Source organism: Rhamphochromis longiceps, linkage group LG23 (assembly GCF_057381845.1).
Source record: "Rhamphochromis longiceps isolate RC_006_pf linkage group LG23, R_longiceps_female_GT1.1, whole genome shotgun sequence".
NCBI lineage: Eukaryota > Metazoa > Chordata > Actinopteri > Cichliformes > Cichlidae > Rhamphochromis > Rhamphochromis longiceps.
In genome coordinates, this window is record NC_140578.1 from 32504855 (window position 1) to 32518745 (window position 13891).

The 13891-nt window shown below is 38.5% G+C and overlaps 1 protein-coding gene across 1 annotated transcript; it reads left to right on the forward strand.

Moving 5' to 3' along the window:
- Nucleotides 1-62: 62 nt before the first annotated feature.
- LOC146642392 (grancalcin-like) lies at nt 63-12252 on the forward strand. The gene is made up of 8 exons (XM_085398805.1): nt 63-228; nt 771-980; nt 3328-3397; nt 6148-6191; nt 6372-6519; nt 7250-7363; nt 7570-7628; nt 11456-12252. Exons 1-8 carry the CDS (start codon nt 205-207, stop codon nt 11480-11482), a joined length of 696 nt encoding a protein of 231 aa, XP_085254931.1. The 5' UTR covers nt 63-204; the 3' UTR covers nt 11483-12252.
- The last annotated feature ends 1639 nt before the right edge of the window (nt 12253-13891 follow it).

Here is a 13891-nt window from a genome sequence, read left to right on the forward strand (position 1 = left end):
TCCTTTTAAAAATGCCCTGTGCTCTTCTGTCATTGGCTAGTTGCAATGTCTGTCAAGGCACTTCCGACAACTCTTGGCAGCTCGGATGTGATGCACTGCTCTTCTGACTTCGGAAGTTACAGCGTTGTTACAGTGTAGCTCGTATCAAATCACACTGACATTTTATAAGTATTAAACTTGTCAGAGGTCTTTCCTTTTCACCAAATGGCTTATCCAGGATACGGCGGAGTGAGTAAACTGTACTAAACACTGTTAAACGAGCTACAGTAGCTAGCAGGAGGGTTAGCTGTTGCTGGAGGCTCTTGCATATTTTACGTTAAGTTGTGACTGTAGAGGTGCTGCATTTGTTCCTGTACTCCTGTAGTAATTATTAATGTGGTAACTTTTTACCTACTGTAACTCAGGAGCTATATTGGCGTCCTCTGTTGATTGTAAATGAACTTTTATACCCCGAAAAAATGTCTTCCGGGATGAAAAATCTCTCAGTGCTCGCCTTCAGTCTCTCAGCTGTGTATATGAAAAAGGTTTTGGCATAGAGTAACCTATGAAATTACAGCAAGTACGATTATCGGTGCTAAAGACTTTCTTTATGTCTGTACATTGTATTTAAACAAGCACTGCAGAGTATTTGAAAATGTAGCGTATTGACAGCACTTTGTGTAGGGCACACAGGGCAACAGGTTATAATTGTTTTGTGGTATGAAACAAATCAGCACTCTGATCAGTGTTTTACATACCAGTACTAATCTTCTCTCTATTTTCTGTCTCAGTATGGGGGCCAAATGCCAGGCATGCCACCGCAAGGAATGCCAGGAGGGCCCATGAGAGGTCCCATGCCTGGGAACATGGGGGGTCCGATGGGAGGTGGGCCACCTCAAGGAGGATATGGACAGTATGGAAGCTATCCAGGAACATTTGGTGCCCAACCCCCACCTGCAAATGACCCAATGTGGGGATACTTTACAGCCATAGCAGGCCAGGTGAGTTTGGATGCATGCAGAAACATGTCAGTCATAGTCTTTAAGAAAGTCACATTTTCCCAGCAGCTTTGATTTCATTTTCATATTTCAGATCAAAAACGAGACAGGCTCTGTCTGCAGATGTTCAATATGTCATAAGTGTCAGGAGCTCAGATGAAGCAGTAAAGGAGCTCTGACTTAACTTGAGTTCCCTCTGTCATCAATGCATAGATAATGCACAAAATCTTGGCTGCTGGCCTCCAGTTCGAAACGGTGTGAGCACAAAGTTTTACTTGATAGTGTGTGCACTCAGCTGAGAGGTTGTGGCTTGCTGAGACGAGAGCAGAAAGTTGTTTAGTTTTCAAGAAAAAACTGCATTAGAAACATTACAAAACAGCAGTGTACATGCACTTGCACAATGATGTTTGCAGTTATTGCACTCAAACTATTTTTGTTTAGTGGTTTTTATTCCGGGGTATTATTTCCTGTGGGATGAAACTGTTTTTAAACCTACTGGTTCTCATCTTCAGAGACTTGACACAGCTGCCTGAGGCCGACAGGTCGAACATTCTCTAATATCTGTTGATCTGTGGTCATTATATTTTTCATATTTGTCGCATACTGTAGTCTACCAAAATCTCATGGTTAAACGAGTTTTATTTAAAGTATCAAGGTTAACGGTGGATTATTTTAATTGAACTTTTTTTTTTCATCTTCACTTACACTACCGTCTGTCACATCTTCTTCCTTTCTTTACTTTCTGCTACACAGACAAGATCCTCTGCAAGAGTGAATCATGTAGGACTAATATTAGTCTCTTAACCTGCCTACATACCATTTTCAACCTTTTTGGTGCTAAGGCATATCAGAGGTCAAATGTAAAGTTTTGATAATTATTAAAGTTTAAATAAGTGTCCAAACAGGCAGAGAGAGAACATGAAAACTATACAGAAAGACCCCAGTTATGGTTTGAACTGTCTTGCTATGCAGTGACAGAGCAAACCTCTACATCACCATGCCACCCTGCATAAGTGGTTGAAGAAATAAGTCACAGATAGTTAATAATTCGGAGAGTCAACTCTTACATGTCACCTCATTCACTCCTTCAAGCAATTCTAGTCAAAATCTGTTAGTATCACCCTGTCTTTCTCTGGTATCCCAGTCAGTGTTTGTTATAAGCTAATGTAAGCTGCAAGGCTTAAAGAGTGAGTGCCAGTACAGTTTGTACTGGTCTATAAACCTTCCATCCGTTATGGATGCAAAATAGAAGTAAATGCACAAAATAATCAAACTATTGGTAGCATTCATTTAAACTCGTTGGTTTCCTGGCACAGGCTCGGGTCTTATGTATAGTGTTGAGTTTGGGTGTTTGGGAAGGCCATTCCAGAAGCTCAATGTTAGGCAGCTTTATCTCTTACAGAGCCAACTTTGTTGTGTGTTTGGGGTGATTGTCCTGTTTAAACACCTAATTGTGTCCAAGTTTCAACTGTTTAGCTGTTGATTTGAGGTGATGTTGAAGAATTTGGAGGTAGCTCTGACAGATCTAGAGGAGGTCTGTGTGGATGAGTGGGCCAAATCCCTGTTGCAGTGTGTGCAAACCTGGTCAAGAACTACAGGAAACGTTTGACCTCTGTAATTGCAAATAAAGGCTTCTGTACCAAATATTAACACTGATTTTCTCAGGTGTTCAAATACTTATGTGCACCAGTGCAATACAAATAAATTCTTTAAAAATCATACAATGTGATTTCCTGATTTTTTTTTTTTTTTAAATGCTGTCTCTCACACTGGGGAATGCACCTACAATGTGAATTTCAGACCCCTCCATGATTTCTAAGAGGGAGAACTTGCAAAATTGCAGAGTGTTCAAATACTTATGTTCCTCACTGTATACAGCATAAAGAATGAGCATCATGGTACAACCATCATGCTTGACAGTTGATAGTGTTAGGTTTGAAGTCTCACCTTTACATTTCTTGTCATTGTGGCCTAATAGTGCAGTCTTTGTTTTGTGAAGGATCAGGATCACTTATATTGGAATCTGCATCTGTTTAGAAATGGAAAGCTGAGACCTTTCCAACTTTTGTAAATCAACAATTCTTCTTAGGTCTTCACTGAGTTTCATGCACTTTCCTATTCTTTTAGGTATTGGTTAATCCAATGAGGACTGCCAATTTATTTATTTTTTTTAAACGGTGAAATAAATTCTTTTTTAAAATAAATCTGGTGGGAAAGAGAAATTACCAGTTGTAATTAATAGGCCTTGGCTTTGTCACATTAGGAAACCATCCAATTCCTAATGCAGAACCATCCGCACCACTTCTTACAATTTTAAGTGAAAAAATATGTGACTTCCTGCTCTGTACAGGACGGCGAGATTGATGCAGAGGAACTCCAGAGATGTCTGACTCAAGCTGGTTTTACTGGCAGCTACAGTCGTAAGTTTACTGCTTTCTCTTTAACTAAAGAGGTCGATGCTTGAATTATGCTTTTACACAATTTCTGTTTTAATTTTGAAGGGCAGTTTATATCTCCAATATCGAGCTAAAAGTTCCAGCTAAGTGGGCCCTTTAAATATTTGTTACTGAGAGCAATTTTTACTGAGAAACTGAGGAATTTTCACTGTCACAGCTTGGATTTTATAAATGTACACTTTTTTTGTGAAGTCTTGTTTGTGGACTGTTCACTGCATATCATTAATACGCACCTATGTTTATGTGTATTTAAAAGGGACAGATTAATTAGCAATTAATATGCCAGGTCTTTCCTGGCAGGTTGATGACATATAAAATTAATCAACAAAAGCAAACATTCAGACACATGTGAGCAATAAGTATGAGCAAAAAGGACAAAAACACGTAGGCGACTTTCCGTGAGATTACTTCACATCATGAAACCTGCTGAATTAACCAACAGTAATAACTTTCTAAAGCCGTCCTCTGGCCCGCCCCCTTAGGGCAGCTCTCACATGTTTATACATGTAGTTCCACACAGTGCTGAGCTCGAAGAGAGAAGTGAAAGGTTCAAACAATTATTGAAACACCCCAGAGTTAAGAGGAAGGATGAGGTTAACACACGTTGCAAGAATGTAATTGCGCATGTGAAAGTTTGGTCATAAAAAATATATTTTTACAGAAAAGTCACATTTATGAAAACCTTCTGTTGGCTCTAATATTTGACTTAGAAGATGCTGAAGCTGTACAGTTCTACCATTTTTGGAGTATGGCGTGTTGCATTTGATCTTCATAGCCACTGGTCTATTGCTCACTGGATGGTTGACTGTCTATTATAAAGAAGGTAGTGAATGACAGATGAGTGATTTTGGACACAGCTACTGTATCTGTAGTGATTGGTTAACAGGTTTAAAATAGTGATTCAGTAAGTAAATTATCTGCAGCAGTTTTTGTTGTGAGCTAACAAGTAATCTATATCACCACCTAGGGCTGCTCAATTAATCGAATTTTAATCACGATTACGATCTGGGCTTTTAATGATCATTAAAAATGACTGAGCCGATTATTAGCCCCTCCCTTGTGCTTTACTCTGGCGCTGCTCCGTGTGGCAAATCGAGCGCACCTCTCTGCATTTCGAACAGGCGTCACAACAATTAAGAGGACCCGAGGAAAGCTCGGAAAGCTAAGCAGAAGTTATTTGGAGAGGAGAGTGACTGCCGTTGGTTGAAAAGAGAAGTAAAAAAAACCCAAAAACTTCAGTGGTGTGGAAACATTATGGGTTCGCGGAGTCAGACGTGGATCAAGTAGACATAGTGTGTAAACGTTGCTACAGCGTCGTAGCTGCACCACAGAGCAACACTGCAAAGTTCACTAAACATAGATGTTTACATTTTTCATTTATTTCTTATATTGCAAACATTTGCACTGTTATCAGTATTTGCACACTATTTTATATTATTTTTTAAAGTCATTATTCAATACGTTGTTATTGTTAACCCTTTAAAGCCGGTCAGAGCAGCACGCTCTGTTTTGTGTAACTATTTTTAAATCCCTGTAGAACCTGAACCATGTAAGCTAGCGCAATAATTTTTTTGCATATGAAACTTAAATCTTATGCCATCAGCTTGTCCTAAGTCACGGTTTCCTTCCACATATAGCTTTGCAAAAATTGCATAAAAAGCGCTTGCAGGAACAAAAACATAATATTCCAGAAACACGCTTTGCCAATCCGATCAGCTGTTCGTAACACTTCCCACAATGAAAAAGATGTCAACGCGAACTATCGCATGTCCGCCATTTCCTGTCCGAAACCGGAAGTGACGTCATTTTCACGGAAAATGTCGTTTTTTTACTTGTAGGCCTTAAAAGCCTATACTGGTGTTTTTATAAGTCATGTTTGACTTTTCTGAATAGTTTCTGGGATGCTTAGAACTCAAATTGCACTGCTGGAAATAGTTTATTTTGATGCACATGCTGTTTTCTTTGCAAATTTGCATCATAGGATTGTTTTTTTTGTTTTTCCTGCAGTATATAAAAATTGCTGTATCTCCAAAATAAAACTATGAAGACACTTAAACTAAATTTCCTGTTGTTGTAAACTATTTTTTGCAACTTTTTTGTATTTAAAGTTTTGAGGGATAAACCTCTTACATTTCTCCAAGTAGAAATATATGTAAAAAAAACAAAACAAAAACGATTTTCAATTTTTTTGTAGTTTATTGCACTTTTTTGCAATTAATGTAATTACTATGGACTTAATGCATACATATTATTAAAATATGGGCTATAACAGTTGTATAGCAACTTGAAATGCTCCCACAAATGGCACTACAACATGTAAAAAAATAATATAAGCTCTGGCGGACTTGGTTCTATAGTAGGTCTTAAAGGGTTAAATAAATATCGTCAAATAATCGAGATCTCAATTTCAGTGAAAATAATCGTGATTATCATTTTTGCCATAATCGAGCAGCCCTATCACCACCAGCTTTTTCACAAGAGCAAATACTAGTTTAGAGCTTTATTGAGAAACCTTGTAGGAGTCATACGATTTGGAGTCACATGGAACTTCCTTTAGGAGCTTCCTAAATCCAGACCTTATCTTGGGATGCTTTGAGTATGGTATTAGCTCTGAAAGTTGCTTTCAACCACCAGGCAGTACTTTTGTGTTATCTTTAAAATGAAAATAAAAATGTTGCCTCAAGTAATTTCTAACATGTGTATTATCTTTACAGCCTTCAGCCTGGACACATGCAGGATCATGATTGCAATGCTAGATGTATCCTTTTTTGTACAGTATCTTTGGTCTAAGTAGCTGCAATATGCTGCTCGTCATATCCTAATCAAACTTTTCAGGTGAAATTCCTCAGGTTTATAGCAGGCGTGACTCAACCTTTGCTTTGTTATAGCAATTACTGTCCTCATATCTGCGCTTAAATCTTAACCAACCTGTCACCAGAGAGACTTGACAGGCAAGATGGGTTTCAATGAGTTTAAGGAGCTGTTTTCAGCTCTCAACGGCTGGAAGCAGAACTTCATGATGTTTGACCGGGATCGAAGTGGAACTGTAGAACCTCACGAGATGACTCAGGCTATCAACGCCATGGGTGAGAGTCCTAACATTTCAGCATCAGATACTTAATGGCTAATATCATCTTTAATTTAGTGACACTTAATTAGACCTAATAATATGTGACTGGTTTTTACTGGAGTTACCACTTGGCCCTCACAGTGAGAAGGTTCTGGGCTCCAGCCTTCAGGCTTCTCTGCTTGGAGTCTGCATGTTCTCCCTGTGCCAGTGTAGGTTTATCTGGGTACTCCGACTTCCTTGGGCAGTGCAAAGACAGGCATGTAAGGTTAATTTGCGTTTCTAAATTGGCCATATTTATGAATGTAAAGTGGATAAAGCTTTTAAACTGTATAGAATAAAGTACATTCAGTATGACTTATAAAGCCACAGAATAATGCTATAAACAGACGATTCCATAACAGCAGGCCTTAATCTTGAGTCACAGTACTACGAAATGCTGGTGATAATGGTTTTCATCATTATTAAATCTTTCAATTATTGTAAAAAAAATCTATTTATCTATACCTATCTATCTGTCTATGAAGTGCTTTGCAGCTTTCTTGCAAAAGACAGCAGTGAAGCACTTGCTTCCACTATGATGAAAGAATAAAATATTGAACTTTATTTTGCTCATAGGAGTGTTCTTTTGATTTCAAATCTAGTAAATTATTTCACAGTGACACAACTTTTGACCAGCAGATTGACAGGAATGATGAGCCTGATATTGTCGCCCCCCCCCCCCCCCCCCCCCCCCTTTTTTTTTTAAGGCTACCGCATCAGTCCACAGGCCCTGAATGCTATTCTCAAGCGATACAACAAAGGGGGCAGGGTCTTCTTCGATGACTATGTGGCCTGCTGTGTGAAACTCCGAGCTCTCACAGGTATGAGAAGACAGACAAGGTCTGACATGTTCAGTGATCAGCCATTGCAAACGCAGACATGGCTTTCATTTCACCTGTATTCCCCTGCTGTTCGCTGTAGTGTGCTGCAATGTTCTACTTTGCTCCATCCTTACGTCTGAGTCACGAAGCAGCAAGAAATTAGTTTTATTGAAATCATGACCCTGATCTTACTCTGCCTGTTACAGACAACTTCAGGCAGAGAGATGTCATGCAGCAGGGATCTGTCACCTTCCAATATGATGATGTAAGTATTTTTTATGTCCGGTGTTCCAATTTAGCTCTGCCCGAATCTGCTCAGATCACCTGGTTGCTGTGTTTGTGGTGTTCCAAACACCTGTGTTACCCATGCAGGAAAAAAAAGATTTCTCCAGTCTTACTCTATTTTATTTTATTTATTTATTTTCCTGTCCTAATCCCCAGTCATGGCCATATCACAGTCCAAGTTAAGCCCTTTGCAGACATGAATAGGCAGGATTTGGCCAGCATTATAGACATTTTTCATCGGTTGTGAGTTTGGTGCACTATTCTTACATCAGCACAACGTAAACTTAACAGTAGAAAGTTACAAGGTTAAAGATCGATTTAAACTAGGGCTGCTCGATTATGGCAAAAATGATAATCACGATTATTTTCACTGAAATTGAGATCTCGATTATTTGACGATATTAATTTAACCCTTTAAGACCTACCATAGAACCAAGTCCGCCAGAGCTTATATTATTTTTTTTATTTTTATTTTTTATTTATTTATTTATTTTTACATGTTGTAGTGCCATTTTTGGGAGCATTTCAAGTTGCTATACATCAATACAACTGTTATAGCCCATATTGTAATAATATGTATGCATTAAGTCCATAGTAATTACATTAATTACAAAAAAAGTGCAATAAACTACAAAAAAATTGAAAATCGTTTTTGTCATTACATATACAGCGGGGAAAATAAGTATTTGACACATCAGCATTTTTATCAGTAAGGGGATTTCCAAGTGGACCATTGACACAACATTTCCACCAGATGTTGCCATCAAGCCAAATATTGACGTCATACAAACAAATCAGAACATATAAGTATACAAGTTAAACCACAATAAATAAAGTGAAATGACACAGGGAATAAGTATTGAATACATGGAGATAACAAGGGGCAAAATGACATAGAAAGCCAGGAGATCACCTGAAATCTGTCAGTATTGATAGAGAAATCCTGTCCCCTATCAGTACTAATTGATATCAGCTGCTTTAGTCCTAATTGATGGCCTATAAAGGCTCCTCATTACCCAGAAGGCACACAGGAAAGACTTCATGATGGGTAAAAGCAAAGAACTCTCTCAAGATCTTCGTAATCTTATCGTTGAAAAGCATTTTGATGGGAATGGTTATAGGTGCATTTCCAGAATGCTGAATGTTCCTGTGAGCACTGTGGGGGCCATTATCCGGAAATGGAAAGTGCATCAGTTCACCATAAACCTGCCACGATCAGGTGCTCCACGCAAGATCCCTGTCCGAGGAGTCCAAAGAATAATCAGGAGGGTTCTCCAAGAGCCAAGAACCACTCGGACAGAACTTCAGGAAGACCTTGCATCAGCAGGTACTGTTGTTTCAAAGAAAACTATAAGCAATGCACTGAACCGCCATGGCATCCATGCACGCTCACCACGCAAGACTCCATTGCTGAACAAAAAGCATGTCAAGGCTCGGTTAAAATTTGCGCAACAGCATTTGGAGAAGCCTGTGGATTATTGGACGACTATAGTATGGTCAGATGAAAGCAAAATTGAACTTTTTGGCAGTCATTCTACACACCATGTTTGGAGAAGAAATGGCACTGCTCACCACCCCAAGAACACCATACCAACAGTCAAGTTTGGGGGTGGAAGCATCATGGTTTGGGGCTGCTTTTCAGCAAGGGGTACTGGCAGACTTCATATTATTGAAGGCAGGATGAATGGAGAGATGTACCGGGACATTCTGGATAAAAATCTGCTGCCATCTACCAGGAAGCTAAAAATGAAAAGAGGGTGGACATTTCAGCAAGACAATGATCCCAAACACAAGGCCAAGGAAACAATGAAGTGGTTTCAAAGAAAGAAAATCAAGTTGCTTGAATGGCCCAGTCAATCACCTGACCTAAATCCCATAGAAAATCTATGGAGAGAACTGAAGATTAAAGTTCATAAAAGAGGCCCAAGGAACCTTCAAGATTTAAAGACCGTTTGTGTGGAAGAATGGGCCAGAATCACTCCTGAGCAATGCAGACGACTGGTCTATCCATACAAGAGGCGTCTAGAAGCTGTAATCACCAACAAAGGCTTTTCTACAAAGTATTGAATAAAGTGTGTTCAATACTTATTCCCTGTGTCATTTCACTTTATTTATTATGGTTTAACTTGTATACTTATATGTTCTGATTTGATTGTATGACTTCAATATTTGGCTTGATGGCAACATCTGGTGGAAATGTTGTGTCAATAGTCCACTTGGAAATCCCCTTACTGATAAAAATGCTGATGTGTCAAATACTTATTTTCCCCGCTGTATTTCTACTTGGGGAAATTTAAGAGTTTTATCCCTCAAAACTTTAAATACAAAAAAGTTGCAAAAAATAGTTTCCCACCACAGTAAATTTATTTTGAGTGTCTTCATAGTTTTATTTTGGAGATACAGCAATTTTTATATACTGCAGGAAAAACAAAAAACAATCCTATGATGCAAATTTGCAAAGAAAACAGCATGTGCATCAAAATAAACTATTTCCAGCAGTGCAATTCGAGTTCTAAGCATCCCAGAAACTTCAGAAAAGTCAAACATGACTTATAAAAACACCAGTATAGGCTTTTAAGGCCTACAAGTAAAAAAAACGTCATTTTCATGGAAAATGACGTTTTTTCCCTTCCGGTTTCGGACAGGAAATGGCGGACATGCGATAGTTCGCGTTGACATCTTTTTCATTGTGGGAAGTGTTACGAACAGCTGATCGGATTGGCAAAGCGTGTTTCTGGAATATTATGTTTTTGTTCCTGCAAGCGCTTTTTATGCAATTTTTGCAAAGCTTTATGTGGAAAGAAACCGTGACTTAGGACAAGCTGATGGCATAAGATGTAAGTACAACTCCTCCGGTTTCATATGCAAAACAAATTATTGCGCTAGCTTACACGTTTCAGGTTCTACAGGGATTTAAAGGGTTAACAATAACAACGTATTGAACAATGACTTTAAAAAATAATATAAAATAGTGTGCAAATACTGATAACAGTGCAAATGTTTGCAATATAAAAAAATAAATGAAAAATGTAAACATCTACGTTTAGTGAACTTTGCAGTGTTGCTCTGTGGCGCAGCTACGACACTGTAGCAAAGTTTACACACTATGTCTACTTGATCCACGTCAAGTAGAACCCATAATGTTTCCACACCACTGAAGTTTTTTTTTTTACCTCTCTTTTCAACCAACGGCAGTCACTCTCCTCCCCAAATAACTTCTGCTTAGCTTTCCGAGCTTCCCTTGGGTCTTCTTAATTGTTGTGACAGGTGTTGGAAATGCAGAGAGGTGCGCTTGATTTGCCACACGGAGCAGCGCGAGAGTAAAGCACGAGGGAGGGGCTAATAATCGGCTCAGTCATTTTTAATGATCGTTGAAAGCCCAGATCGTAATCGTGATTAAAATTCGATTAATTGAGCAGCCCTAACTTAAACCTGATCTCACTATATCTGACTTGCTTTTTCATATGCACTTCTTTCAAGCAATGTGTAGAAAACTTAAGAACTACAGTGATAGTCCCCTCCTCACCTATACCCTTTATCGCTCTGGAGCTTTTCCGTTGCACTGACAGGGCTCCGAGAAACTATCATAGAGGTTTCGCCCTTGCACACCTGTACACCCACGGTGTGAAATGTTCTCAGCATGACAAACAAAAGCACGCTGTGCAGAGGGCCCAGGACGTGTTTGCAAGCTGTGGGATCCTGCAGCAGTTGGGGGTTTGCTAGCATCTTGCTGTAGCTTTAAAAAGCATTTCCTGTTGAGTTGTTGTGGATGACCACATTTACCACTCTTCCCCCTCTTGTTGACAGTTTATCCTGTGCACAATGGCCATCTAAGTGCTGTTGTCTGTCCCAATCCACGAGGGCAAGCTGTTTGTGTGCCAATCAGAACCTAATTCTGGATTATTGTCTCACGGGAATGCAAGGGAAGGCCAGTATACTAAGACTGTGCAGCAACAGAAAATTCACCCACTGCTTGTAATGCTTACTATAATGCATTAATTGTGTATTTTACACAGGGATGTGCTGAAGATGTACACACATATTATAAATCAGCATTGAAGGGCAATATTTTAAAGCCTGTAATAGAAATGTTTGTCTTTCAAAATAAGGGCACAAATATTATAATCTTTTAAGTTTATTAAAAAAAATGTAATCTCATAAAATCTGCATGTAGTGGCTTTAAAGGGCTTCATCATAAACACCTTTTTGGATTTGGACTTCAAAAATAAATTTTTTATTTAGGATGATTTCCAAGAGATTTTATTCAATAACCAAACACCTGTTTTAACAGAAATTGTAAGATATGCTAACAACGTATCGCTGTTAAAAAGATGCTCTGATGTGCCATTAGACTTTCTGAATGTACGCTCCAAACACCTTTTGTTGGACTTACAGGAAGTGCATCACGAGTCACGATTGATTGTTGTTACAAAGAACATGTTCATTTGCTTTTTATATTAAATGTTTGACAGTAATGGATTTTGTCAGCTGCTGTTTTCTCATTTCCCCAATCTGATGTATACCTCTGTTTTATACAATTTACAAAACCAGATGCATATAAATTAAATTTACCAAGCAGTCAGTGATGACTGTGTGTTGGAAAAGTAGAGTGAGATCTGCAGTCTGTTCAAAAATGTTCATGTGTTTGAGATTTTCCAGCTGGGAATGTTTCAGCTTTTCCCCTTCGTCCATTGACAGCATTTTTGGAAAATCAGAATAACGACTTTTAATCAGCAAGCATTCTGTTTATTTATTTATACAACTGCGAATCCCCGCCCCCCAAGTCTATTTACACAATACACTTTATTTCTTTAAATATAGTTAACAGAAACATTCAAATTAGCTGTTAAGTGTTGCATTGTATAAAATACAGTGGCAAACATTTAAAAAAAATGCATAAAAACAATTGTGAACAGCACTAGATTTAAAAAGTGACATATCAAGTACAGCAAGTTTTCTAATCTCTGTGCAAAAGTCTGCAAATCCCAAGAAAGTTCATTAGATGCCTCTTCAGGTGTTGGACATGTCAAGTTTTGTTCTACACATGTGCTTGAGAAAGAAAGCTTATCCAAAAAAAGCAGGAAACATTTGTATCGTCCTGTAAAGATCTTTAATCTCACCCATGTTAATTGTGTATTATCTCACCACTTGGTTCTTCTGGAAGGATAAATCTGATTTCATCATTTCTCTCATATCTCACCAAGTTTTTGATCACGTCTACATGTATTATTGAGTGGTTTGGAGTCAAAGGATCAAATGCAAGCCAGGCTCTCTTCAGAGAACAGCGAAGTTCTGGGTTTGAACTTGCTTGTTTCAACATACCAAATGATCAGAGAGAAAGGTCCAAGTAAAAACTGGGGGGAAAAAAATCATCAAATCAATGTGCAAAAAATCAAGACAAACTCTGTGCAACACATCGCCTTCAGTGTTGCCCATCTCTGCTTGCTACATTGAGAGGCTACGCATGACATTAATCATCATCATCGTCCCAGCAGTAGTCCACAGCATTCCAACCGAGAGCAGGGCTTTTGGAAACAAACAAGGTACATAGAAAAATAATGGCAAATTAATACTTTGTTTTAGAAAAATAGATGTAACTGTTATTTCCAAGTCTCTGCGGATGAGTCGTGTGCTGTAATTACAGATCAATACGTGTCACGCAGACCTTTTTATAATTGTTTCAAGTGCAGTCTCCATGCAATACACGAGCTTGTGCTGGACTTTATGTAGTTGGAAAACTAAAAGGACTAATTCTCATAATGCAGTCTAATCTAAAATGGTTTGGTACATTTACATTTGTGGATAAGCAGATTTTTGGTGTGTCGGACTGATGTTTGTAAAGGCTAGAGCAGGCGAATAAAGCTAAGGCCGTTTGGAGGCTGAGCTCTGTCCTCAGCATAAAATACATGAAATAAACCTTGTTTAAGATGATTGTTTAATCATCATGCTTTGTTAACGTTCACATAGGCAATGTTATTTTAGGAGTATAATGGAAGACGTAAAGCATGCAACTGAATGAAACTAGCCTCCAGCAGTTCCTTCCAGCTTTCAAGAGAATTTGGGACGCTGGTTCCTGTCAAGCAGTCTCATTCTCAAACACTTGAAGGACTTTTATGTCAAGGAAATCAGTTTAGGAGTTTTAATTATTTCTAAAACATTTATTTTCTGTGACAAAATGACAAATGGAGCTCTTCGTTTGAAAGAATAATACCAAGTTAAGATGAATTTGAATAGGTGTAAACG

Bases quoted from the DNA above. Each gene is read 5' to 3' on its own strand.
- LOC146642392 (XM_085398805.1), top strand. From the start codon at position 205: ATGGCTTATCCAGGATACGGCGGA. The intron at 3,398-6,147 runs GTAAGTTTACTG...TTATCTTTACAG, and splicing joins TTTTACTGGCAGCTACAGTC to CCTTCAGCCTGGACACATGC. The intron at 7,629-11,455 runs GTAAGTATTTTT...TCTTGTTGACAG, and splicing joins TCACCTTCCAATATGATGAT to TTTATCCTGTGCACAATGGC.